Genomic DNA, 27,071 nt, shown 5'->3' on the forward strand with positions numbered 1-27,071 from the left:
TCTCAACTTCAGAATAATTTCCTGCAGCCATAAGTAGTTCTTTAGGACGCTGTTTCTGATTTTCAATAACCTTATAAAATTGTGTATTTTATCGTTATAGAGCAACATTTTGTAAGAACGCTTTGCTTCTATCTGTTTTCAATTACAATCAACATGCTACTTTTTTTTAAGAATAAGACTACCGTTTCACCCCCCCCCCCCCCCCCATTCCACCCACTCCCTCCTGCAGTGTGCCATTATTTATGTACAACCTCAAGAGCTTCCCATGTTGTGTTCAGTCATTAATATGATTTCTTAAACTATGATTTAATTTATATTTCTTTCACGAATTAATATAGATATGACTAATTAATCACCAACAAAAAATCATTCATTTCACGATATTACAGATACATAGACTCAGACACAACAATTTTAACATGTCTATTTTATTTCTTAAACTATGTTATTAATGTAAATATTTCTATTCTACAGAAACTGTCATTAAAGTAATGTTATAGGCTAAACCAATGTGAAATGTGTTTATAAAGATCACACTTGACTTAAGAGAGTTCTGGGTGGGCTGGACCAATGTCTTCACATGACGGGGTAGCTGGCCGCTGTGGCGATACCACACTGGTTCTTCTTGTTTCTGGACATCATGCCATAACCATGTAGCCCCCACGATTTGCCCCAACTGAAAACAGAACGGCACGTCACTGTTTAGTTGTGCAAAAAGTGTACAAGTGGGATTAGTTTATTATAAGTTTTCATATGACATCATCTGGTGATGTGAAATACATAATGGCTATTTTAAAAAGTTGGAAACTATCTACTCTAAATCAGTGGCGGAACTAAAAAAAAAAAAAGGGCCACCCCGCAAAACGATTTTTTAAAATTTATATTATTTATTTTAAATACTATCCTTTTTATACTATGTCATTTTTAGTGTGTATCTTAAAAAAATAATTAAGAGAAGTAATTGCTTTTTTACAAATCTATTAAAATGAGCTTATGAGCACCATGTTTAACTATTTAAAAAGGAAATATGCCATGGAAGTGTTATAAACGTTTGCCTATCTTTCACACTACAGCTCCTGCATATATTATTTTTACGCAACAGCATGTGTTAGCTTCTGTATAACATCACTACTGTAGTAGATCTGTTTGTTATTTACAAAGTAGGGGTTTTTTGTGACGATCTTTGACGGAGGAGAGGGGGAGGTAAAAATCGTCAAAAAAGCGTTACGTCATTTATGGATGAACCCCCAAAACAAGAATACGTAGACGACATACAACCGAAATTATTGTTATTTTATTTTTTCTGATTATTTATAGAATACAGGATAGTACAAAATTGTAATTCTACCAATACAAAAAAGTACATTTTTTGTTGCAAATTCACAATGGATTGTGGGTCCTAACCAACACTATAAAAAAGCAAAAGCCGTCTTAATATCTAGCGGCCTCAATTCAAAAACATTTTGCCGACAACAGCGTGTTTGATTGTAGAGGAAAGAGGACTCGGCTTTCACAGTGGTTTAAAACCAAAGGAAAAAAATAATATACAAGAGCGTGTGATGGTGTCTATAGAATAAAGATAATCCAACAGCAGTTAGAGTATTATTTTTACAAAACATCCATCAAGTCAAAAATGCAGGAAAATTATTTTTTTTAACTATAAAAAATTGATTATAGTCGGCTGTGGGTCGGCCTTCCCCCCCCCCCCCCCCCTCTCCCCGCATTTCGGTGTCTGGCGGCACTGTAGTTCCGCCTCTGCTCTAAATTCTCCCCCATACTGAGTTCCTTCAAACTAAATTAATTATGATTAACTCGATAAAAATTTAAATATTACAAAAATTAATATTGAATTATTATAATGAGGTTAAAATTTTTAATGTAGACACATTACTTTTCAACCAAGGTTCTTCATTTATAGCAAAATAAAAATTACAAGTATTTTCCTAAATTACAGTTTTATGTTTTAACATATAAAATGCATTTTCTTTTTTTTTTTTTTTTTAATTTATATAAAAACTACACAAAATTCAACTTTATATAGATAAATATTTCAACCCACATTCTATGTAAATTTAAAATTTCCAACTAAACAAAAACAAAACTGTGTCTGACCTGTTTTTGACGAGCCAGTAGTCCTTGCCATCCATGGTGCCATAGCCCACAACCAGCACAGCGTGATTCAACTTTGTGGTGCTGCAGTTGGGCTCGTCATACACACCACTACGGTAGCTCTGGAACTGTGGGACGCTGGCATCAATAGCCGCGCTGATTGGTCCCACCTGTCATACAAAATGGGGGGTTAGATTGGTCCAACACTAAGTACATAATAGATTGCCTTGTACTAAAGGTGTTTGCATTCATATTCAAATAGCAGGCACAAAGTGGTTAAAGCACGGGTTCCCAACCTGGGGGTCGCGACCCCAGAGGGGTCTTTCTGAAGGTCTTTTTGGGGGGTCGCCAACTAGTATACTAAACCTTAGTAATTTGAAACAAAACATAAATATTTAGAAGAATTTTTGAAATTCGGCTTCATTAACATCACTGGAAATGTAATAGAGAAGAAACAAAGCGCACTGTACAAAGTTGTTCTCAGCCACGAATCTATGAAATCTTCAAAACTAAAACGGCATTTGAGACGAGTCATTCGAAACACACCAAAAAATATATGGAGTTCTTTCGTCGGTAAGAAGCTAGTTGCAAACGCCATAGACTTGATCGAACAGGAAGTTTTCACCAGCATTAATGCAAGCATCAAATGAAGTCGCGATAGAAAATGCCAAGCAAAAAAAAAAAAAAACAATAGGAGAAAATCTTATCTCAACAGACGTGTGTTCGTGTTTGCAGTTGCTGGTCTGTGTTTATATTCATGCGGATGATAGCAAAGAATAGTTGCTCTTTTGTGAAGATAGCATGAAGAAAATAAATACATTTTTTGAAACTGGGTGATTAAAATGGGTTAGAACGGCTGTGTGGGTTTGTACCGATGCCGCGCCATCTATGTTTAGCTCAAAATCGGGCTTTCAGAAAACAGAAAAGATTTAGCTCCCTAACCACTGCCCTAACCAATCGACATCAAGAGTCCATTGCTAGTATAAGTCGTAAATCATATAAAATCTGGAGCCTTCAAAGAACTGAGCAAAAACATTAATATAGATCACGAGGTTCTGCTCTTCCACACTACAGTATGCTGGCTGTCAAACGAAATGTTGTAATTTGTGTTTTTGAATTGAAATCTGAAATCAAATTGTTCTTGGAAGTGCAAAGGAAACAAGACTTTTTGGTATACTTAAAACGACATAGAGTGGTTGGAGAGAGTATCATATCTAGCAGATGAGTTCGAACATCAAGATAAGCTTAACCTGAAGCGTCCTGAAGCTTCAGGGAAAATGAACGAATATTATAACTTTCCATGATAATCTCGGGGCATTTTTATCAAAACTGCAAAATCGGTAAAAAAAATAAATCCTGGAAATATTGTAAATTTGAGAAACTCTGCCGTGTGGGAGATGAATCTGATTGTGAGATAATTACAATTTTGAAAGAAGCGATTTCTGGGCATCTTGGATCTCTTGAAAACGAACTGTAGCGCTATTTCTCTGAGCTGAAGGAAGAAGAATCTGCATTTACGCATTACCCATTCACTTCTTCCCTTGATGTTGCCAGCATTTCCGATGAATTACAAGATGAATTCTTTGATTTGCAGAATGATTCCGAGTAAGATGAAAAACTGCAGACACAATTTTGGTGTAGTATTCACCATTCATACCCAAACGTAAAATTGAGTGAATTTTCTAGAATATATTTTCAACACTATTCTTCGATTAAAAACAAAATTAAGATAATTATAACGACATAGGTTGGCGTTAACAAAAAAAATAATTAAAAAGTTAACCACGAAGGTTTATTGAATAGTCAGAAGAGTCTGGTACGTCAGACTCCCAAGTCCCCTACATGATCGCGTGGGGGAGGAGAGGTGCAAGACTGCCGGGAACCAATAAGGGTTTCGCTCTCGACCCTAACCAGATGTCTTGACTTTAAGCTGCGGCCTTCACGTGGCTTCGGATGTGTGCCACTAGTCGGACCAAGCTCATGACCCCCCTAGTGGGTGCGGGATAGCTAGTGGTAGCCAACAGCAGCTAGAGGTTTTTGATCTGGCCGAGTAGAACCGCTGTATGCGTTCGGCTCTTCCGAAGAGCCAGGTACGTCGTACTCCTAAGTCCCCCACATAATAGCGTGGGGGAGGAGAGGTGCAAGACTGCCGGGAACCAAAAGAGTCCGCCGACAGATCTTTCTTTTGACTTTAAGCGGCGGCCTTAACGGGGCTTCGGAATAATGCCACTGGTCCGACCAAACTCATGTCCCCCTAGTGGGTGCGGAATGGCCAGTGGCGGATAACAGCAGCTAGAGGGTTTTGATCTGGCGGAATGCCCCCCACGATCAAGCTGGGTACCAGGCGATAGGACAACTTCCCGCGTCTGGTGGGTGGGGAAAGAAAGCCCGGTGAGAGCCCACGGATGTAGCGACCGATGTGTGGGAAACTCTCTTGGTGTTTGCCACACTGAGGCCTGCCTGGCTAATGGAAGTGAACCTTCTGAGTCGGTTTCCGTATAAGGAAGGAAGGAAGGAAGTGAATAGTATACAATTTTACTCATGCTATTAAAACAGTTATAAAGAGTAGTTCATATTGAAAGTCTACTAGAAAATCTTATTTTAGTGCTTATTAATTTCCATACTAATTTCGGCTTTTTAATTCTATGGGGGTCGCGGGTCACTTACTTTTTATAAAAGGGGGTCGCCATACGAAAAAGGTTGGGAACCACTGGGTTAAAGCATCACTAGAAGATTATTAATATGCATAAAATGACAAAGTGCAAATGTTTATACTATGACTAATACAGGTAAATTTAACATCACATGGCCACCGCAGGTAAATATTAACCTTATTTAGCCACCACAGTAGACACTGTTTAACTTGACACCACAGGTAGGCAATGTTTAACCTGACCTAGCACCTACAAGTAGCCAATGCTTAACCTAACATAACAGGTAGACAATGTTTAACCTTGACATAGCCACTACAGGTAGGCACTGTTTAACCTAACACTACAGGTAAGCACTGTTTAAACTAACACCACTGGTAGGCACTGTTTAACTTGACACCACAGGTAGGCACAGTTTAACCTAACACCTCAGGTACACACTGTTTAACGTAGCACCACTAGTAGGCACTGTTTAACCTAACACTACAGGTAAGCACTGTGTAACCTGACACTACAGGTAGACACTGTTTAACCTAACACCACAGGTAGGCACTGTTTAACCTAACATACCAACCACAGTTACGATTACCCCATGGTGCCATATCACCAGCCAAACCCTGAGACTCACCGTGGCCACTGCTTGCATCAGAGAATCCTCACTACCGGATTCAATGTTCTTGAAAGACTTGATGGTGGCACCAACACGCGATGCGTTGAATTTACAACGTTGAACCTGTCATGGTGAAATTATTAGTACCATAAATGACCAAACACAAGATGTTTTTTTTTTTCAAAATAACCTAATGCATTAATTTAAAATATGAATTAAAAAGTCCAAAACAATAGGTATTTTTACTGTATTGTGTGATGCATCTCTTATATCTCTATATATAATTCTCTACTTTGGGACCATGCAGGACACTACCACCAAGAACGCACGCGGACCAGCGAGGGATTCTCCAGCCAAGCGCAACAGACCATATCGCTACCACCCCTAACCCCCACCAGTCTGTAAGCTGTGGTTCACGCCGAATGTTTACAAATACAGAGCGGGGTCGAAGTAGTGACGACTGCTTTCACGCGGGGAAGGGGGGGGGGCGGAAGGATATTCGTTCTTCACTAGATACTGATAGTGTTTTAAATCAAAATTATTTCAGTAGCAGCATTGGTATTGTTGAATTCACATATTATGCATTACTGAAAAGTAGAAAATAAAAAAACTAAACGTATGCTACGCCGCGGGTCGGCACGCTCTACATAAAAGACTAACTAGCTAGCAAAAAGTGTAACTATAGTAGTTTAAAAATTGTGTCTACGTTGGGTAATAAATTTTCTCTGAAAATGGCACTACAAAAGTCACATTACCTTGTCTAAGTAACGGTAGCTGTAACTGGTGCCAATACCCTTGTTGTCGATGACGTATTGGAAGGCCTGATCCATCGAACCACCTTTACAGCCCCGGTTTCCTGAAATCAGACATTACAGCTAAAAAAAGGGTTGAACGGCTTTGTGTTGGAAGGGGGTGGGGAATAGGGAGCGCATATTTTCGGTTTCTAAAACGAGTTACAGTGAGATAGTTACTCATCTAAAAACTCCGTGATCAAACAACTGCTGTCTTGCTGATAATCGTTTATTGAAAAAAAAAATATGGAAGCAAATCCAGACAGAAAAGTAGGTAAATGTCGAAGTCAAAGGGTGATAACCAAGTCATTGCCTGCATCAAATCCAGACAGAAAGGTAGTCAAAGGGTGATAATCAAGTAATTGACACAATCCAGTCTGTGAGCTTATTCGCGCTAGTTTCCCTTTATTTGATTCGTGTTAAAGTTAAGTTGAAGTTTAATGTTTCCAAGAAATATTAAATTGTCTTAAACGCAAAGAAAATCCTAAAATAAACTCAATGCAGATTTTAGAAATCTATAAATCGTTTGTTTTAATAAAATGTTTGATAAAAATATGAATATTTTTACTTTGTGTTTTAATTCCCGCAGAAAGCAAGCTACCCCATTTATTGATGGACGCCAACTAGAATAAAAACACTGAAACACCTACCCCATTTATTGATGGACGCCAACTAGAATAAAAACACTGAAACACCTACCCCATTTTCTGGAACAGTCGACCAAGTTGGACTCGGACAGTTGGTTTTGTGAGCGCGACTGTTTAAAGTTCTGACCCTCGATAGCCCCCGTGGCGGAGAAGGCCCAGCTGGACCCACAGGCACCCTGGTCCTTGACCTCTGTGACGTAACCCTTCTGACGCCAGTCGACGGATGAAGGCAGGACGTCCTTCAATAGACCGCTCTCGTAGTTGCCTGGGGTCAAAGGTTGCTTTGGGCGGAAACCCTTCAAGGTTGCTCTGAATTCATCGTAAGTCTGAAAATAGTGTATACTACATTTTAGTGCCGATGTATAGTTCGATTCTTCTTATTATTATTCGTTCTTAATTGTGGTGTTAAATGTCAACTCTTGCGCCTTATAGACTAGTCACACCGATTTTGGAGTTGTCTCTTCCAGATGAGTTGTCGTCCCCAGCTATCGAGCCTTATCTGCCCAGGGCTGTACATTCGAAACTCTGTCAAATCTTAGAAACGTCATATTTCTTTTTAAATTATTGAACGTTTGAAATCTCTCATTCTTGATTTAATATCGAAGATGAGTAATGTGCGGTCGTTTAGCATAAAAGAGCAGAATACACTATTAAGTGTAAAGAGCGCTAATCAAAGCATATTTATTGATTTTTTGTTCAAGTGATTAAATAAATAGCGGAACTCTGAGTGTATTAAAGATTGAGGGAATTTTTAATGCCCCTGAAGAACATGCTAAACGTCTTTTTTTTTATGTATTACAGCGGCTTATGGCAGTTAACCACATCGCTCAGTAAGTTAAAAACGTGTACGTTTGTCTGCCCTTGGTGTTGAAATATCACTTTTTGTTTATTTTGCTAGTAAGTTAAGAAGCATTTGGGGTGAGAAAGGACAACTCTTCGTGCAAGGTTAAAGTCATGCTGTCACTGGTCGTGTCTGTCTTCCTGTATGGATGGGTGAAAACGGCCCTTCTCTGGACATCCAGAGAGGATCCAGGACCTGGATAGGAATTGTTTACGCAAGCTTTTATGGACCTCATTCAGAGATCACGTGACTACGAGGTCCGTGAAAGGTTCACTAATGTGATTGGTCACTGAGAACTTACTAAGCATAGTCAAAACAAGAAAACTGAGTTGGTATGGGCATTTCACAGAAGCCAGCGAGAGCCGGACTTTTTCCCAAAATACACTTGCCCGTAGGCCGTTTGCCCGAAAAATGTTAACATTATATATTACCAAACAGTCATTCTTAATTACTTTAAATTTGAAATTTTGATAATCAATGCACATTTAAGCACAAAGAAAATGAAAATATAGTATGTATTACCAAGCAGATATTATTAATTAATTTGTATTTAAATTTGCTATATAAAAAATGTACAAACAAGGTGTTTCAAACATTAATCAAAAGTGTCCATTCGGAAAAGTGTCGCATTTGGGCAAGTGTCCCTTCGGGCATTTGTCGCATTCGTGCAAGTGTCCCTTAGGGCAAACGGCATTCGGGCAAGTGTCTTTCGGGACTTTGTCGTAGACCCGTTATGAATTACACTATCATCTCAGCTGTTTAGGCACTTTAGATTTTATGCAGAATATGTGGGGTACTTAAGAAACCTAACTTACTCGAATAGGCCATATTATTTCAAATTAAATTTTATCCTAGATTCGCCAATTCCATAGCTAAATAAACAAAGATTTATATAAAATAATTAACGCCTAAAATAGTTTAGTATAGCAACTCATATTGGAATAGATTCTATATCTAGATAGAGTCTAGCTCTAGAATCTAAGTCTAGTTTTTCCGTAGAACTAGATCTAGATCTAAAATCTACGACCGGCTTATTAAGTCTAGTTTTTCCGTAGCTCTAGATCTAGAATCCAAATAGATAAAGTAAATTTTATAAGTTTAGGCCGAAAAAATTGTATTGTATACATTTCATATCGCAGCCAACTTCGAGGTTGGTCTACATTAAATAGTGTTACTTACAATCAAATTTCTTAATAATAACAAACAATTTACTTAAAGATATTTACTACTGACCATATCCGTGAACTTGTTCGCTTCAAGGTAATAACTCTTGAGACCTTGAAAGGTCAACAAGTTGTGTTCAATGATTTTCAGCAAGTTTGCTTCCCAGATTGATCGTCTGAAGGCCTCTTCGTCCCCTGTGTAATTTTTATTGTGCGTATATTTAAAGATTTTCCAGTCGGGATCCATACTGACAGACGCCAGGCAGGCGATCAATATCAGAATCACAGCTCTCAGCATCTGGTAAAAATACAAGTATTGCGACTTCTTTACCTTTTTTAATAGTCTTGGGATTGGCAACTTTTTTGAAGCAGTATTGGAACCAAAGACTTTTTTTTTAAACTGATGAAAGTGGCAAACTAAAAGATAGTACTTGGTGAACTTTAAATGTAGACATTTTAAACGGTGTGTCATTGAAGTTTATAATCTTAAGCAAATTTTTACTAAGGTGATCAAAAGTTAAGATGACAATGTAAGATATAGAAAAACAAAATACATTGAGTGGTAAAAATAAAAAAATTGCCATTAGACGTAATGAATTATGTATAAGTAAACTTTCTTAAAAATTAAAGAAGTTCAAGTCAAAAAGAAGTTTGATGAAAACTGTAATACTAAAGCGAACATGGGAAGGTAATCTGCTGCAAGACTAAGATATATATTCGTCTTCCTTCTAGGTTCGTTGCCTTTTTTGGTTGAGGTTAAACATCGCCATGTTTTCAAATATCGCGATGGACGTCACGTTCTCTCCCCTCTTACCTAGTAATCGCTTCCTCTACCTATTGTTTACAACACGCTTACAAAGAAAAAATATCCCACCCCTCTACTTGAGACACAAAATACAAAAGTGTATTGTGCCTTGTCGTCACAGGAAACAAAAACGGTGGCGTCTAATGTTGTTAACCCTTGTCTTCCTAAATTATTTTTTAACTTGTTAAAGAAAATGAATGTTTAGTTAAGGATTCTGACGCGAGTTTTTTCACAAGGGACGCTACTCGTGGCTGTAAACAAGGCTGTTCTAATTTTAGAACAGTTGTCTTTCCTCTCGTTTCTCTATTAGGGAAGACATGTGGGGAAGACACGCGACACGTCTTTTAAAATGTAAACAAACGTGCACGAGGTGCACTTAAAATAAACCCCGCTGCGAAAATGACAACGGCATGGCGACACTTTTTGGAAAACACGCTTTCATGTAAATAAAATAAGGATCGCTTTTGTTGTCACCATGATAATGTATACCTATAAGTTCTCTCCGCCTTTATCGACCTAGTATGAATTTCGCGCGCGCGCGTATGTGTGTGGTGGTCAGATCAAAAGAAAATCGGAACGGTCATAAAAAACTTAATTACTTTTCCAGACTTGTAAAAAACATGTCTACCCCCGCATACCTCACGTACCAACGCACTAAGTCCCCCTGTCGCCCGCGCTTAATGGCTTCGCTTAATTACCTGCAGTGATCGCTTCAGTGAACCCGCTATTAAGCAACCACGGGTCGTGCAGGGGAGGTTCACGGGCGGATCGATACGTAACAGCTGTCGGTAATGAGTAACAGCTGTGGTTAAATCGAAGTCAGGACACAAAGAACTTTCTACTTTTGTCTACAATAGCACACCCCTACCCTCAACCCCGACCATCCCTCTCAATCCCCGACCATCGGTCTAAACCACCCTCACCCCTCTCCGTTTACTATTAAACATACATACAATCAAATAAACAAACCAACAAATTAAACAACAAAGAAAAGAAATATATCAAATAAATTAAACAAAGTAATTAAAATCAAATTAATTAAAATGAATTTCAAACAAATAAGCAAATTACGTAACTCGTTAATAAAAATTAATAAAAATAATACATTAAAATTACAAAATTAAAATTTAAAAAAAAAAATTAAACTAATTAAAAAATCAAATCCACTCCCCCTCTCCCCCCCTCTCCCTCCCTCCCCCTCCGTCTGCCTCAAATCCACTCCCCCTCTCCCCTTCCCCCTCCCTCCCCCTCCGCCTGCCTCAAATCCACTCCCCCTCTCCCCTTCCCCCTCCCCCTCCCTCCCCCTCCCTCCCCCTCCCTCCCCCTCCGTCTGCCCAATTTTCCTACAAATTCTGGTGTTAGTATGAGTCACGTCTGCTTTGAGCGCCTATTAAGTTTACAGGATGAAATTTTAAAAGCCTTTGATGAATTGGAGAAACGTTAATAAACAAATAAAATATAAGAAGACTTTTGTTCTAATTTAGTGTGTGTGTGTGTGTGTGTGTGTATACGTGTAGAATACGCGTACTAGAAAACCAACAAGGTAATGTCCGGTTGCTCAACCTAATTACACCACCAGCTGTCGCACAACAGCTGTTGCATAATGACCTACGTACTTCACGGAGAGGCACTTAATGTACGTCGTTAATTACCATAACCTGTCAACCGCTCGGGGGAAACTCGGTGAAGCATAACAAAAATTTAATTAGGTGTGATGGGCCAGCGGCTGCGATCAATACATTCCCATTAAAACGGGCAGCGGTGAGAAAACTTCGCGGGCGGGTCGATACGTAACAGCTGTGGCTGATCGTTATCTTTAATGGATGTTCTATTTTTGTAACGTTCGTTGTGGTGGAGAATTTAACCTGTTTTTTGTACACGGTCGTTGTATGGGAGAATTTAAAACATACATACAACCAAATAAACAAACCAACAAATTAAACAACAAAGAAAAGAAATATATCAAATAAATAAATTAAACAAAGTAATTAAAATCAAATTAATTAAAATGAATTTCAAACAAATAAGCAAATTACGTAACTCGTTAATAAAAATTACACAATATAAACAAAGTAATTAAATTAAACAACAAGTAAACAAACTAATTAAACAATCAAAGTAATTAAATTACATAACTAGTCAATAAAAATTCAAACTAATTATAAAATAAAATTAAAATTACGTAACTAGATACAAAATAAATAAAAATCAAATTAATTAAACTTATTAAAAATAAAATAATTAAATTAAAAATAAACAAAATAAAAATAATTAAAAAGTTAAAATCAAACAAATACAAAATAAATAAAAAATCGAATTATTAAACTTATTAAAAATAAACAAACAAAACACAAACAAAGTAATTAAAATCAAATTAATTAAAAAACAATAAAATTACGTAACTAGGTCAAAAATTAATTAAAAATTTAAAAACTCATTAAAACTCATTAAAAAACACATTAAAATTACGTAACTAGGTCAATGATGACGTCATAATGTTACTAATTACGTCACAAGGTCAATGATTACGTCACAAGGTCACCAAAAGGTGACCTACTTCCCCACCACCTGCGCCAACCCCAGTTGGCGTAGTATTTTACTATATGTCTTTGCGCATCCTGCGCATCCTGCTCCACCACCCTGCGGCAGCTGGCGTAGTATTTTACTATATGTCTTTGCGGCAGGCTGCGGCAGGCTGCGCATCCTGCTCCGAGTATTTTGCTATATAACCTTTGCGCCTTCCCACCACCACCTGCGCCAAAAATAATAATCAAAAGGGACCTAATATACTACTCCTAATTCAGTTAACTTTCCCTTATACAGGGGGCCCTAAGCATCCTGATATTTTAGCAATAGAGTTAATACGCGCTTAGCTCTTGTGTCACGTGGCTCTCTTAGTAATTTCTATACCACTGAAGATTGGTCATACGCACAAACATGTGAAAAATGTACTGGTCCGCAACCACCAGGGAACGCATTGAAGAATGATCTATGTAACATGTCATTAAAACAAACGAAAATGGCTTCTTTTTTTTTTTTTTTTTTTAAAGCCCTTGTGTGGCCGACAGGAGATACACAATTAAAGAATATACGTAACCGCCCTACGTGAAACAATCAGGACGATGTACATGAGATTTAAACACTAGTAATAGATCTTGTCCACTGACAAAAACTTAATTAAAGTAGCGATGTTAATTGATACACCTACTTGTTTAGGTCGTGTGTATCTTAAAATTAAAAGATATGGGGATTAAATGGCAAGAATACAGGAGGATAATATTCAATTACAACTTCGATGACTTAAGGAGGACAAATGCAGGATAACCTAGGTACACACCTCAATTTGCAACTACATTGCTTTTAAAATTGTGCTTGATTATGTTGTAATTTATCTATAAAAAAGCATAACTATACACAAATTAGATTCAGATAACAAAGCTAGAAAACATCTCTCCATACCTTTCAAAATAGGCCTTCTGTTGTAAACTTGTTAAGGTTATAGAGCTGCTAGTCTGGATCTAGTGGAAGGTGCGGGGTTATAATAGAAAGGTCACTTTGTATTATGTTTATACGTGTGATCAGACCACTTACAACTTGCAGATCTGACAAAGGTCGCTAGCTTGATGTAATTTTCTCACGTGTTGTGTTTTCTAAGCGAGGTTAAATAAAAAAACACGTTGATTATTTTAGCAGCAAACAAAAGATTGTTAGGTAATTTTTATCGATTGTCGTTAACAGAAAATTGGTGGCCTACAGTTCAGCCTTTAATCCGTCACTGTCAATGAGTTATGGCTTTATCACTTCTTTTTCTAAACTTCTGGGATGAACCTAGCCCCCATCTGGCGTCTAGTTTAGGTTTTAATTCTAATCGACCTGTCTCTTTTAATAACAAGACCTAACATTCAAAACACGTTGATTCCTAACTAACGTTGTGATTTCGAACGATGCAAATAGCCTGACCAGCAGCTCTATACATTTTTTAAATGTTTGGTTTCACCGTTATTGAATTAGCCTATCACTAACCGGTCCTTGTTTTGTCAGCTATTAGACGGATTATTCATAAGTGCACATGTTGGATTAATACATGTTTTTCTTGCCTGTTTTGTTAAGAGTCAGTTATTTTTTTCTTCAGAGACTGCATGATTATCCGAATTTTGTGCCAGAAATAAACTTTATAATATATAGGGAGTGTCGCTTTACGTAAACAGTTTTTAAAAAGAAAGCGATGACAGCCGATGTTAACATTAGAGGGGAAGTTTTTTTATGGGGAATAACTCATATGTATTTGTTTTGTTTTGTTTTTTTTTTTTTTTTTTTTTTTTTGGTAGATAAAAGAGCTTGCATTTAGACATTCAAACGGTCGCTTAATTTGCATAAAACAGAAGTCTGTCGGAAGTTTAAATTTACTATGTAAGACAAAATTTGAAAATTTCTAAAAATCAGGGTCCACTCATTACCCCCCCCCCCCCACACACACACACACTTCCCCACTTCCTTCCCTTAATTTGTATCAAACTGCCCATATGATCGCTAAGCTCGAAGAGGCAACTAAGAAAGACTAACATCTCCAATAACGCATCTAGGGAGTTTTAATCCAAAACAACCTGATCTAAATACTGTACACGTATAGCTATCCGAAACCTCACTTGTAAAAACAGATATGTAAAGGATTTCCATACCTTTCTTAGTAATGTAGTTAGGAAACAAAGGCGGTCAGACATTTTTTTATTTATTGCATGGGTTATTCAATAATTTTGCTAGTCTGAATGAATGCGAGTGAGAACTAATTCAGGATGTAGACGCTATGCCTGTTATGTTATTTTAGGGCTTTATAAAAAACAATGTCTGAGTAGGAGGTGATGATAGTTGGTATTCATCTTTAAGTGTGTGCCCCTTTTATGTAAAACGTATATTTTTAAACGCAACTAATTATTAAGCAGTTGAAAATGAATGCGTTGTGATTTTTTTTTGTTCTTTATATTTATTTAATTTTAGATTTAACAGATTGACAGTACTTAATTAAAAACGATACCGAATATCTATAATAAACTTACTATGTAAGTGTTCTGGAATTGAATAACTAAAAATCTGAGTATTGTCAAAACGGTCACAAAAAAATTAAAGGGCGGTTACGTTTAATTACAAAGATAGTGCTGTAAACAAATAAACCGAGTACATGGCCTTTGTGTTGAGGAACAAACATTGTAATCAGGGGCGTAACGAGGGGGGGGGGGGCGACACCATTTAGGGGGTGACACCAAGGCAAAAAAAGCAAAATATATAGAGAAAAACTTGAGGGGGGGGGTGCAAATCGAAAGTTCGAGGGGGGGTGCAAATCGAAAACTTGAGGGGGGGGGTGCAAATCGAAAGTTTGAAGGGGGTGCAAATCGAAAATTTGAAAGTTTGTCCCCGGGAAGGGTCGCTACGCCTCTACGCCTCTGGGGGGTGGCACCATTAAGTGCCGCACCGGGTGACACCCGACCTCGCTACGCCACTGATTGTAATTAATATTTTTTTTTTAAATAGGTTAATCAGATGGGAGTGATAATGAGGTCAAACAGCTTGCAAGATAGTTCATGTCTGTTGTTACTTAACCTTTCAAATAAAACGTTGGGGAGGAAAGTGCAGTATACATTTAGTTGAACACAAAAATGGCAAAATTAGTTAAGTTGGACTCATGCCTTTAAAAAGGACATTGCAACATCTCAGCTCTTTCAATAAATTTAAAAAAAAATAACATAAATAGTCTAATTTTAAGTTGTTTTTTTTTTTAAATTTATAAAATGGGTTGAGATGTTATGTCATTTTTAAAGACATGAGTCCAGATGTTTGTGAAGTCAGGGTCCATATATTTGTGAATATTGGGGGGGGGGGCAGGTATTTTTTTGTGACGGCAGGGGTCCAGATATTTGTGAAGGCAGGGGGCCCAGGTATTTGTGGAGGTAAGGGCTGAGATATTTGTGAAGGCAGGGGGCCCAGGTATTTGCAGAGGAAGGGGTCCAAACGTATGTGAATGTAGGCGGGCAAGTATTTCTATGTGACGGCTGGGGTCCAGATATTTCTGAAGGCAGGGGGCCCAGGTATTTCTGAAGGCAGGGGGCCCAGGTATTTCTGAAGTGGTCCAGATATTTGTAAAGTCCTCATTAGAATGACGTCACCATCCACATTACCTACCCTCCCTTTTCAATTATTAATTTTTTACTTAGGTAATTTTATCTGTCCGTTTGTCAAAATACTTAATCGAAAAAAAAACTATTTTAAAATCTTGTTTGTTTGTCTGTGTGTCTGTACGTGAACACAATGTTGAGCGATTTACAATGACCGGAAGTATATTGAATGTATAGTTTCCTAAATGCCAATACCGTACGTATCGTTTCAGTTACATTTTATTCACAAGTATAAGGTCCTACATGTCGGTTCTGTCAACTTCTGAAAAATATCCGGCATTAGTACTTTAGTACTCTATTTCTGATTTTCAATAACCAGTGAAAATTGTGGTACTTTAATGTCATATTATTTAGCTTCATATTTAAAGAACTCTTGGCCTCTGTTTTCAATTACAATCTAATCAACACGCTAGTTTTATTTTAAGAATAAGGTCACCGTTTCACCCCCCCCCCCCCCCCGCCACTCCACCCCACCCCCCCCCCCCCCCCCCACCCGTTCCTTTCTGCAGTACCACAGTATTTCAGTACATCCGCAAAGAGCTTCACATGTTGGGTTCAGTAAGTAATATGATTTCTTAAAATATGTTTAATTATTTTTTTTTTGCACGACTTTATATAGATATGGCAAATTAATTACTCACAAATAACAAATCATTCATTTCATGATATGACAGATACACAGACTCAGACACAGAAAAATGTTAACAAGTCTATTTTATTTTTTTAAACTATGTTATTAATGTAATTATTTATGTTCTACATAAACTGTCATTAAAGAAATGTTATAGGCTAAACCAATGTGAAATGTGTTTATAAAGATCACACTTGACATAAGAAAGTTCTGGGTGGGCTGGACCAAGGTCTTCACATGACGGGGTAGCTGGCCGCTGTGGCGATACCACACTGGTTCTTCTTGTTTCTGGACATCAGGATGTAACCTTCATCTCCCCAGCTTGGGCCCCAACTGAAGATAAAAATAGAACGGCACGTGACTTGTTAGTTGTACAAAAAGTGTACAAGTGGGATTGGTTTATTATTATGGTTCTTGCGACTTCATGTGGTGACGTGAAATACAAAATGGCTATTTTAAGAATTCGGAAACTACCTATTCTAAATACTCCTCCATACTGAGTTGCTCTTAAGTTAAATTATTTCTTATTAACTCGACAAAAATTTAGATAATACAAAAATTAATATCGATTTCTTAAGGAGTTAATTTTTTTTAATGCAGACAGATTCAACCAAGGATCTAAGTTTATAGCAAATTTATGTTTTAACATATAACGTACATTTTTATTTTGTTTTTTTCTTTCTACTTTTTCTAAAAACTACACAAAATTTTATTTTTGTCAAATACTTCTTCTGACCTGTTTTTGACGATCCAGTAGTCCTTGCCTGCCAGGGTGCCATATCCTACAGCCAACACGGCGTGGTCCAGCTCGGTGGTGCTGCAGCCAACGCGGTCGTACACACCACCGCCGTAGCTCTGGAAATGTGGGTCGCTGGCATCAATAGCCACGCTGACTGGTCCAACCTGTCATACAAGAGGGGGGGGGTTAGTGGGGTCCAGCACTAGATACATAATAGATAGCCTTGTGTAGGAAAGATAGGTAAATAGTGTTTATATTATTATTGAAATAGCAGGCACATAGTGGTTAAAGCATCACTGGATGCTTGCTATTTCACTTAGTAAATGACAAAGTGCGTATGTTATGCTATGACCCATACAGGTAAATTTAACATTACATGGCTACCGCAGGTAAATATTAGCCTGACCTAGCCACCACAGGTGGGCACTGTTTAACCTAACACCACAGGTAGACACTGTTTAACCTGACACCACAGGTAGGCACTGTTTAACCTGACACCTAACACACCCACTAGTTAAAAAAAAACCATGGAGCCACATAAACAGCCAAACCCTGAGACTCACCGTGGCCACAGCTTGCATTAGAGAATCCTCACTTCCGGCTTCAATGTCCTTGAAAGACTTGACGGTGGCACCAACGTCCGCTGCTTTGAAATTACAAGGGCGATCCTGTCATGGTGAAAGTATCAATTATTTCAGAAAGTAGCATAAATTACCAAACACATGATGTTTTTTTTTTCAAAATAACTTCATTCAATAATTTAAAGTATGAATTAATAAGTCTAACAAATTTAGTATTTTTTATTGTGTGATGCATTCGTTATAGTATCCTACATAAAGACTAGCTAGCTAGCAACAAATGTAACTATAGTAGTTTAAAATTGTGTCTACATTGGGTAATAATTTTTCTCTGATATTCTGTCACTTGAAAATGGCACTGCAAAGGTCACGTTACCTCATCTAAGTAAGGATAGCTAGCCTCGGTGTCAATGCCCTTGTTGTCGATGACGTATTGGAAGGCCAGATCCATCAAACCACCTCTACAGCCCAGGTTTCCTGAAATCATACATTACAGTTAAACAGAGGGTGAAACGGCTTTGTTTGTAGGGGAGGGGGAGGAATGTGGAGACCATCTTAATGAGAAAACTCCGTGATTAAACAAATGCTGTCTTGCTGATAATTGTTTATTGGAAAAAAAAAATATGGAAGCAAATCCAGACAGATAGTAGGTAAATGTCGAAGTCAAAGGGTGATAACCAAGTCATTGACTTCGTCAAATCCAGACAGAAAGGTAGTCAAAGGGCGATAATCAAGTAATTGACACAATCCAGTCTGTGAGCTTATTCGCGCTAGTTTCCCTTTATTTGATTCGTGTTTCCAAGAAATGTTTTAATTGTCTTAAACGCAAAGAAAATCCTAAAATAAAAATAATACAGATTTTAGAAATCTAAAAACTTACAATTATAAAAGTAGAGGTTTTTATTTAAATGTAGGCCTATTCATCACTTTGGTCAAAAAATAAAAATTTTAATCTTTGTTTTAATTCTGGCAGCAAGCAAGCATTCTCGCGTATTGTTTCTCCCCTTCACATCATGAGGTAATGTGTAACTACACAAAACATTTACTTAGTACCAGTGTATACTGAGTATAGTAAGACAAGCACTCAAACTAGTCAAGCCTTGCTGTCTGTGAAAATACCCCATAAAGGGCTGGGGCACCACATATTCTTGACCATGTGTGAAGATGGTGAAGGGTTCAGAGAATGTGATGCCGCATTTGTTTCGCTGGTTATTGCTGTTTCTACAAAGCATTCTGATTGTTTTCAGAGTTTTTGTTACTGTGCAAAAGGGAAGAAGCCAAACTGTGTTTACTCCTTTGATGTGGATTCCGTAAAAAGGAAGTAAAGGTTAAGTAGAAAACAGACAGAAACAGCTAGTCATTTGTAGATCACTAGAGAGAATTTTAAAAAACCTAAAACATCTACCCCATTTATAGATGGACGCCAACTAGAATAAAAACACTGAAACACCTACCCCATTTTCTGGAACAGTCGACCAAGTTAGACTCGGACAGTTCGACCAACTTGCCCGTCTGTTTAAAGTGCTGACCCTCAAGAGACCCCGTGGATGAGAATGCCCAGCAGGATCCACAGGCACCCTGGTCCTTGACCCTAGTGACGTAGCCTTTCTTCCTCCAGTCGACGGATGAAGGCAGAACGTCCCTCAACAGACCGCTAACGTAGTTGCCAGGGTTCAAAGCTTTGTTCAGACGGAGTCCGTTCATGGTTGCTCTGAATTCTTCGTGACTCTGTCAAATAGCGTTCGAGAACAGAATAGAAAGGCTGCTCAAGTACTGAATATGCATAGTTAAATTAACTTATTAAAAAATATTGCCCAGTGAATTGTTTAAGTAGGTATTGTAAACACTAGAAAAATTAGGCACGTACGAGCCGACCCGCGGCGTGCCATACGCCGCTCTTTAGTTGCTATTAAGTTGTATTATTTCCTAACTTTTAGTAATTCATAATTTGTGAATTCAACACTACCACTTGCGTCGTGGTGGTGTCCACAGAGAGAATTATACATAGAGATTGTAAATACTAGAAAATTAGGTGCGTATTTTGTAAATACTAGAAAATTAGGTACGTATTGTAAATACTAGAAAATTAGGTACGTATTGTAAGTACAAAAAAATTAGGTATGTATTGTAAACACAAGAAAATTAGGTACGTATTGTAAATACTAGAAAATTTGGTACGTATTTTGTAAATACAAGAAAATCTCTAGCATAGTTGAGAACTTGGAATTTATTTTAAATTTAGGACTTAGAAATTTAGAAAAATGAAACAAGACTTAAAAAATGTTGCTGAATGCCAAATAAATCTGTTTCAGAATTTTATTTTATTTTTTTAAGCCTGGAGTGGATAAATGGCGATGCTAAATTTTTTTTACGATTTTTTCTATTCAACTTTACTTTAGCAACTTTTAAAGCCATATTAATATTGTTGATCACATACATTTTTTTCATCTATAAAACATAATTTTCTTATTTAAACAATATTCACCCTCGTAAGTAATTAAAAAACTGTTTATTAAATAATGTATCAACTGACCATATCCGTGTACTTGTTCTCCTTGAGGTAATAACTCTTGAGACCTTTAGCGTACAACTCGTTGTGTTCTTCGATTGTCTTCAGGTTTGATTGCCAGATGTACCGTCTGATGACGTCATCGTCCCCTGTGTAGGTTTTGTTATGTTTGGCTTTAAAGATGACCCAGTTGGCCTCCATACTGGCAGACGCCAGGCAGACGGCCAATGCCAGAATCACAACTCTCAGCATCTGGTCAAGAGGTAAACATAGGCACTAATGACATTTTTTTTTAAAGTGATGACAGCGGTAAACTTGAAGGTAGTTCGCGTGCACAAATTGAAAGGCGAGTTACCGTTTAGGCTTGCGATTCATAGGCGGAGGGTGTAAAGCTTCCCTACTTCTGTCTTTGACTCATGTTAACTTGCAAACATTGCATAATTCTAATAATTACCATCTTCCCATTTACAATATACATCAATTATTTCGCGAAACTTCGCAATGCATTATGTTGTAGCTGAGAACGCATATTGAATTAAAATAACATTTTAAAAACTATTCTTCATATGAAAATGGACTATAAATTTCCGTTCTTCGACGCAGGTAAACGCCACTAGTAAATAATCTTTCATTTAATCAAATGATGACTCAAAGTTTCGCTTTAACAATCAAAACGAATGACATCAAATTAAATATAGAGCTCACGTTTAGGCCTATAATTAATAAAAAAAAAATAAGCACTTGCAAAAACAATGATATTTAGTTGAATAGCATGAGTTATAAATCAAGTAGTATCGAATAACTAAAACGGAGTGAATAAACGCAATATGATTTCTTTGTCTTCTTGTGTTAACGTTTAAGTCTAGACTACAAATAAATATTTTTTTTAAAATGAGAATAGATTCAACGGGATATAATTTAGTTGTGTTTTATTTTTCTTTACGATTTATTTAAAGACTTTACAAATAATATATTTTATTTATAAAAAAAACAGAAACTAATAGCAATATCGATAAAAGTTTCACTAAACTTTACTCACCTTGTAAGTTTTGAAGGGACAGCCGCACACAAGTAATCAGCACAAGCAGGTGGTCAGTTTTTACCCTCTAGTCCAACCAGTGGCCACATGCTTTCCTAGCCTCATTATATACCCCATATGTAGGTCAGTCATCTGACCAGTCTTATCCGGCTGGGGTCAGTCTTAATCCATCACGTGAAGATTAAAAATCGAACACAAAAGCCGTATCTTGACCACTGTGTAGACATGGGAAGGGAAGTAATTCAATTGATTCAAGAGAACCCCCAGGCCATTTGTCAGGATAACAATGACGGTCAAAATAGATTAAAGGGCGATAACAATTTATCTATAGTGTGAAGCGGTAAGCAATTGACCAGGGTAGATGACCTTCGACTTGTCGACCCAGCATTGTGGTTGTGCGTGGTGTTTGAACTTGGCTTTAGGATGTGGATGTGGTGGCGTCTATAGATAAACACACCTGGAGGTTTCAAGGCTGATGTGATGATGTATTGTATGAGAACCTGCGGGGTAGTAGGTGGCGAAATGTCAAGTGTATTTATTGAGTATTCCAATTTTAGAACAAAAAAATGTCAAAATTAAGGCTATTTGTGTTTCAGCTGAGGGTTTTCCAGGAGGGGGTAAAATTGTAATGTCTATTGTGAAAGTAATGGGTTAAGACTAATGTCTAGGTAGTTGATCCACATTTTTGTGAAAGTAATGGGTCTAGAGTTTTGTGAAACTAGTGTGTACAGATTTGGTATAGTGGGTCTAGAGTTTTGTTGAAATTAGTGTGTACAGATTTGGTGAAATTAGTGTGTACATTTTGGTGAAATTAGTGTGTACAGATTTTGTGAAATTAGTGTGTAAAGATTTTGTGAAATTAGTGTGTACATTTTGGTGAAATTAGTGTGTACAGATTTTGTGAAATTAGTGTGTACATATTTGGTGAAATTAGTGTGTACATATTTGGTGAAATTAGTGTGTACATTTTGGTGAAATTAGTGTGTACATATTTGGTGAAATTAGTATGTACATATTTGGTGAAATTAGTGTGTACATATTTGGTGAAATTAGTGTGTACAGATTTGGTGAAATTAGTGTGTACAGATTTGCTGAAGGTAGTAGGTCCAGAGTTTGGTGAAATTAGTGTGTACAGATTTTGTGAAATTAGTGTGTACATTTTGGTGAAATTAGTGTGTACAGATTTTGTGAAATTAGTGTGTACAGATTTTGTGAAATTAGTGTGTACATTTTGGTGAAATTAGTGTGTACAGATTTAGTGAAATTAGTGTGTACAGATTTAGTGAAATTAGTGTGTTCAGATTTGGTGAAATTAATGTGTACAGATTTTGTGAAATTAGTGTGTACAGATTTTGTGAAATTAGTGTGTACAGAATTGGTGAAATTAGTGTGTACAGATTTGTTGAAGGTAGTGGGTACAGATGAAATTAGTGTGTACAGATTTGTTGAAAGTAGTGGGTCTAGAGTTTTGTCCAACAGGTAAGTAGCCTATCAACACATGGGGCACACCGACAAATATAAGCTATATGGCCTATGGTCATGTTATACACTCGTACTAAACAGTCTTCTGGCTGATTAGTGTGATACTCGCAGTGTTAAACGGCTATTTAAGTATGGTAATAGAAGTGTCTTTACGTGGACAATGTGATGATTTTAACAGGATAGATGTGTCAAATTCTAGACAAATCTAAAAATGGCATGTGTTACAACATCACTCCCCCCACCCAGCACATGCTAGCACACCACAGTGCTATAACTTCTTACTCCCCTTCTGTCCAGACCATCAGGATCACCCCATCTCACTCACCCCATCCCACTTGCTCCATCCCACTCACCACATCCCACTCGCACCATCTCACTCACCCCATCCCACTCATCAAATCCCACTCGCACCATCTCACTCACCCCATCCCACTCACCACATCCAACTCTTACTCACCTCATCCAACTCATCCCATCCCACTCACCCCATCCCACTCACCCCATCCCACTCACCCTATCCCATCCCACTCATCCCATCCCACTCACCCCATCCCACTCTCTCTCTCACCCCATCTCACTCATCCCATCCGACTCATCCCTTCCCACGCATCACATCCTACTCATCACATCCTGCTTACTCCATCCCACTCTTACTCACCCCATCCCACTCAACCATCCCACTCACCCCATCCAACTCACCCAATCTCACTCACACTCTCCCCATCCCACTAACCTATCCCACTCACTCCATCCCACTAACACTAGCCCCATCCCACTCACCCCATCCCACACACCCATTCCCACTCACCCCATCCCACTCACTCCATCCCACTCAAACTAGCCCCATCCCACACACCCCATCCCACTCACCCCATCCCACTTACCCCATCCCACTCACCCCATCCCACTCACGCCATTTCAATCACCCCATCCCACTCACCCCATCCCACTCATCCCATCCCACTCTCTCTCTCACCCCATCTCACTCATCCCATCCGACTCATCCCATCCCACGCATCACATCCTACTCATCACACCCCGCTCACTCCATCCTACTCTTACTCACCCCATCCCACTCAACCATCCCACTCACCCCATCCTACTCACCCCATCTCACTCACACTCGCCCCATCCCACTAACCTATCCCACTCATCCTATCTCACTCACCCCATCCCACTCACCCCATCCCACACACCCATTCCCACTAACCCCATCCCACTCACTCCATCCCACTAACACTAGCCCCATCCCACTCACCCCATCCCACTCACCCCATCCCACTCACGCCATTTCACTCACCCCATCCCACTCACCCCATTCCACTCACCCCATCCCACTCATCCCATCCCACTCACCCCATTCCACTCGACCCCCATCCCACTCACCCCATCCCACTCACTCTATCCCACTCACACTCGCCCCATCCCACTCACCCCATCCCACTCACCCCATCCCACTCACTCTATCCCACTCACACTCGCCCCATCCCACTCACCCCATCCCATTCACCCCATCCCACTCACCCCATCCCACTCACCCCATCCCACTCACGCCATTTCACTCACCCCATCCCACTCACCCCATTCCACTCACCCCATCCCACTCACCCCATCCCACTCACCCCATCCCACTCACGCCATTTCACTCACCCCATCCCACTCACCCCATTCCACTCACCCCATCCCACTCATCCCATCCCACTCACCCCATCCCACTCACCTCATCCCACTCACCCCATTCCACTCACTCCATCCCACTAACACTCGCGCCATCCCACTCACCCCATCCCATTCACCCCATCCCACTCACCCACTCCCACTCGCCCCATCTCACTTGCCCCATCCCACTTGCCACATCCCACTCACCCCTTCCCATTATACATAGGTTCGTGATGTCGTTACGGACAACCCCTTTAGAAAAATGCGTCCTTTGTTCCGGGTCATCAAGGAAAATATCAGGCGCATAAGGTTTTTAAATTTTAATCAGCAACTGCATTGTAATATACTCGACTTAAACTCAAATGTTGACAAAAGTATGTTTTCTGAGACTTGGTGGGACACGGGGCAGATGAAGTAGAGTTTGGCAGGTTTTATAAACTTGCCATTTATGTCTTTAAAATATTGAGTTGTTTCCTCTTCAAACAAAGAAAAAAACTAACATCTTGATTAATGTGAGACGTGTGGTGGAGCAAATAAAAACAAGTTAATAAAAAGTCTAGTGACAATTTAAGCGCAATTTCCTTAATTAATTTTTTTAAAAATGTGAAAAAATGATTAGGCCTAGCGAAACAAAACCTTGTAATTGTAACTCCCTATCACTCTCATATAAATTATAAATAAATTAATAGGGTACAAAAATAACGTTTGAATTAATAAGTAAAAAAAAAGACAACTATATTAACCTATATCAACGGAAATAGTTTTATTTTAACGAGTAGGCCTACAAGATGCTCAGTTTAAAAAAGTAGTAAATATCATCCTAGGCCTACACGATGCTCAGTTTAAATGTTCTTAATTAATTTTTTGTGACCGAACGAAAGGATATTTTTGAAAACTTTCTTCGGCAATATTGGTCTAAATTATGGCAGAAATCGATTGGTAAATGTTTCAAGTCGCTAAGTGGTCTGGTTGCCGAGATATGGAGCAAAAACTGCATTTGTTCGAGGTTTTTTGGCTTTTCCGGGAAACCCAGGAAGGAATTCCGGGAATTTTTTTGGCCTATGTTCATCCTCGGAACTTGCTTAACATATTTGCTTTGGAACTAGTCCTCGATATTGCTTCGTTGAGGAGGAGATACGACTTAAAGGCTGCGGACACACATCCATCCAGAAATGACGAGTTAATAATCGCAATCCCAGTATGGAAATTACGCTAAAAACGTTAGCAAATCTTTGTCAGCATTAAATACATAGGGCACTTTTTTAGTTGCGGATGTTTAAAAATATAGAAACATACAAAAATGTGCTCTGCTGAAAAGTTTGTTAAGATTTTCGTGAAGAGGTGTGATGAAGAGGTAGAGGGGTGGGGTTAAGAAGGTGTGATGTCACACTTTGGTATTTAAGAAAAAATACTTTTAGTAGTTAATTCGCTCTCATTCTGTTTTTAAATAAAATAAAATAAAGGTATTATTATTAGGGGTTGCGTGGTCGGATCGATTGCAAAACCGAAAGTCCCGAGTTTGAATCCCCGCGCAGATGAGATTTAATAGCTGGGGACAGCAACCGACCTAGAAGAGAAACTACAAAATTAAACAACTTGTGCTAACAAGGCATCACTGTATGGCCCTCCAGTTAAGGTCACCGGCCAGGCCGCAAGAGTTCCTAGATGAACTTCAACGCCCACGAATGCGTGACCAAGGCGAGCCACCTAGATGCAGGCATCCGGCTGTGGTGAGGCATGTGTGTGTGTGTGTGTGTGTGTGTGTATGTGTGTGTATGTGTGTGCGTGTGTGCAATTGGTGTCACCCACTCCCATTTTGCCTAATGGCGTCAATTTGTGTGCACATTATATTAATCCACCAATTAATTTTTTTGTGGAAAAAGCATCGTTTTTATCGTAAATTATTAGATTTCGGTATCACCCCCTTCCCGGTCGTTGATTGACTTATCAGTTATTTAAAATATTCAACAAAACCTTTTTTCCTCTGTAAAGTTTGTAGTTGGTGTTACAACTGTATTAAAGCGTGTACATTTAATACTGAAGATGTTTATTTATACTCAGTTTTTAATATAGGTGGATTAACTCTAATTAATTGTTTATTGAGCTGTCAAAAAGTATATTTCTTCTATATATTTTTCAACTTTCGCCACGGTGTCCCGCTCCCCCCCCCCCCCCCCCCCCGCTAAATGGTTCACCCGGTGCGGTCCGCATCCCCTGTCCCCGCCTCGCAACGCATTTCGGTCAATGTGTTACATCATTTTGTGTTGGGGTGACTTTTTTTGACGATGGTATCCAATAGGTAAAAATCAAAACTTATTTTATAGATGATCTTTAATACAATTTCTAATAATTAGAGACAAGTAGCTTAAAAATTAAGTGCATTTATTCAAGGGACTTAAGCCTGTCGTGATAAGTAAATCCTATAGTATATTTTGAGTTGTATACCTTTGAACACAAATAATGGAACTATATTCTTTCGCGACAAATAAGTTATTTTGTAATAATCGGCAATAGATTTTTTGTTTTACTGAAACTTGAATTTCAATGTGATAACATCAATGAACTTAATAATCAACTTCTTTTACATTTTTGATGGTTCGTTAGCTTACTTACCATTAAAGTTTACAATCACGAAGTAACTAGAGAACTT

The 27,071-nt window shown here is 38.4% G+C and overlaps 2 protein-coding genes across 2 annotated transcripts; both read right to left on the reverse strand.

The window, feature by feature from the left end:
• Window positions 1-422: 422 nt before the first annotated feature.
• Window positions 423-13,248, reverse strand: LOC131946686 (procathepsin L). Its single transcript, XM_059307594.1, has 7 exons — window positions 13,077-13,248; window positions 8,883-9,110; window positions 6,861-7,134; window positions 6,126-6,226; window positions 5,389-5,493; window positions 2,113-2,279; window positions 423-676 (listed from the first exon to the last, which is right to left on the reverse strand). The coding sequence occupies exons 2-7, from the start codon at window positions 9,108-9,110 to the stop codon at window positions 577-579; spliced, it is 975 nt and encodes a 324-aa protein (XP_059163577.1). The 5' UTR covers window positions 13,077-13,248; the 3' UTR covers window positions 423-576.
• Window positions 13,249-16,481: 3,233 nt separating this feature from the next.
• On the reverse strand, window positions 16,482-21,383 carry LOC131946683 (procathepsin L). Its single transcript, XM_059307592.1, has 7 exons — window positions 21,281-21,383; window positions 20,266-20,493; window positions 19,187-19,460; window positions 18,109-18,209; window positions 17,718-17,822; window positions 17,152-17,318; window positions 16,482-16,748 (listed from the first exon to the last, which is right to left on the reverse strand). Exons 2-7 carry the CDS (start codon window positions 20,491-20,493, stop codon window positions 16,649-16,651), a joined length of 975 nt encoding a protein of 324 aa, XP_059163575.1. The 5' UTR covers window positions 21,281-21,383; the 3' UTR covers window positions 16,482-16,648.
• Window positions 21,384-27,071: the final 5,688 nt, after the last annotated feature.

This window comes from Physella acuta, unplaced genomic scaffold, assembly GCF_028476545.2.
Source record: "Physella acuta isolate Inbredline_101_S28 unplaced genomic scaffold, ASM2847654v3 ptg000567l, whole genome shotgun sequence".
NCBI classification, from domain to species: Eukaryota; Metazoa; Mollusca; class Gastropoda; family Physidae; genus Physella; species Physella acuta.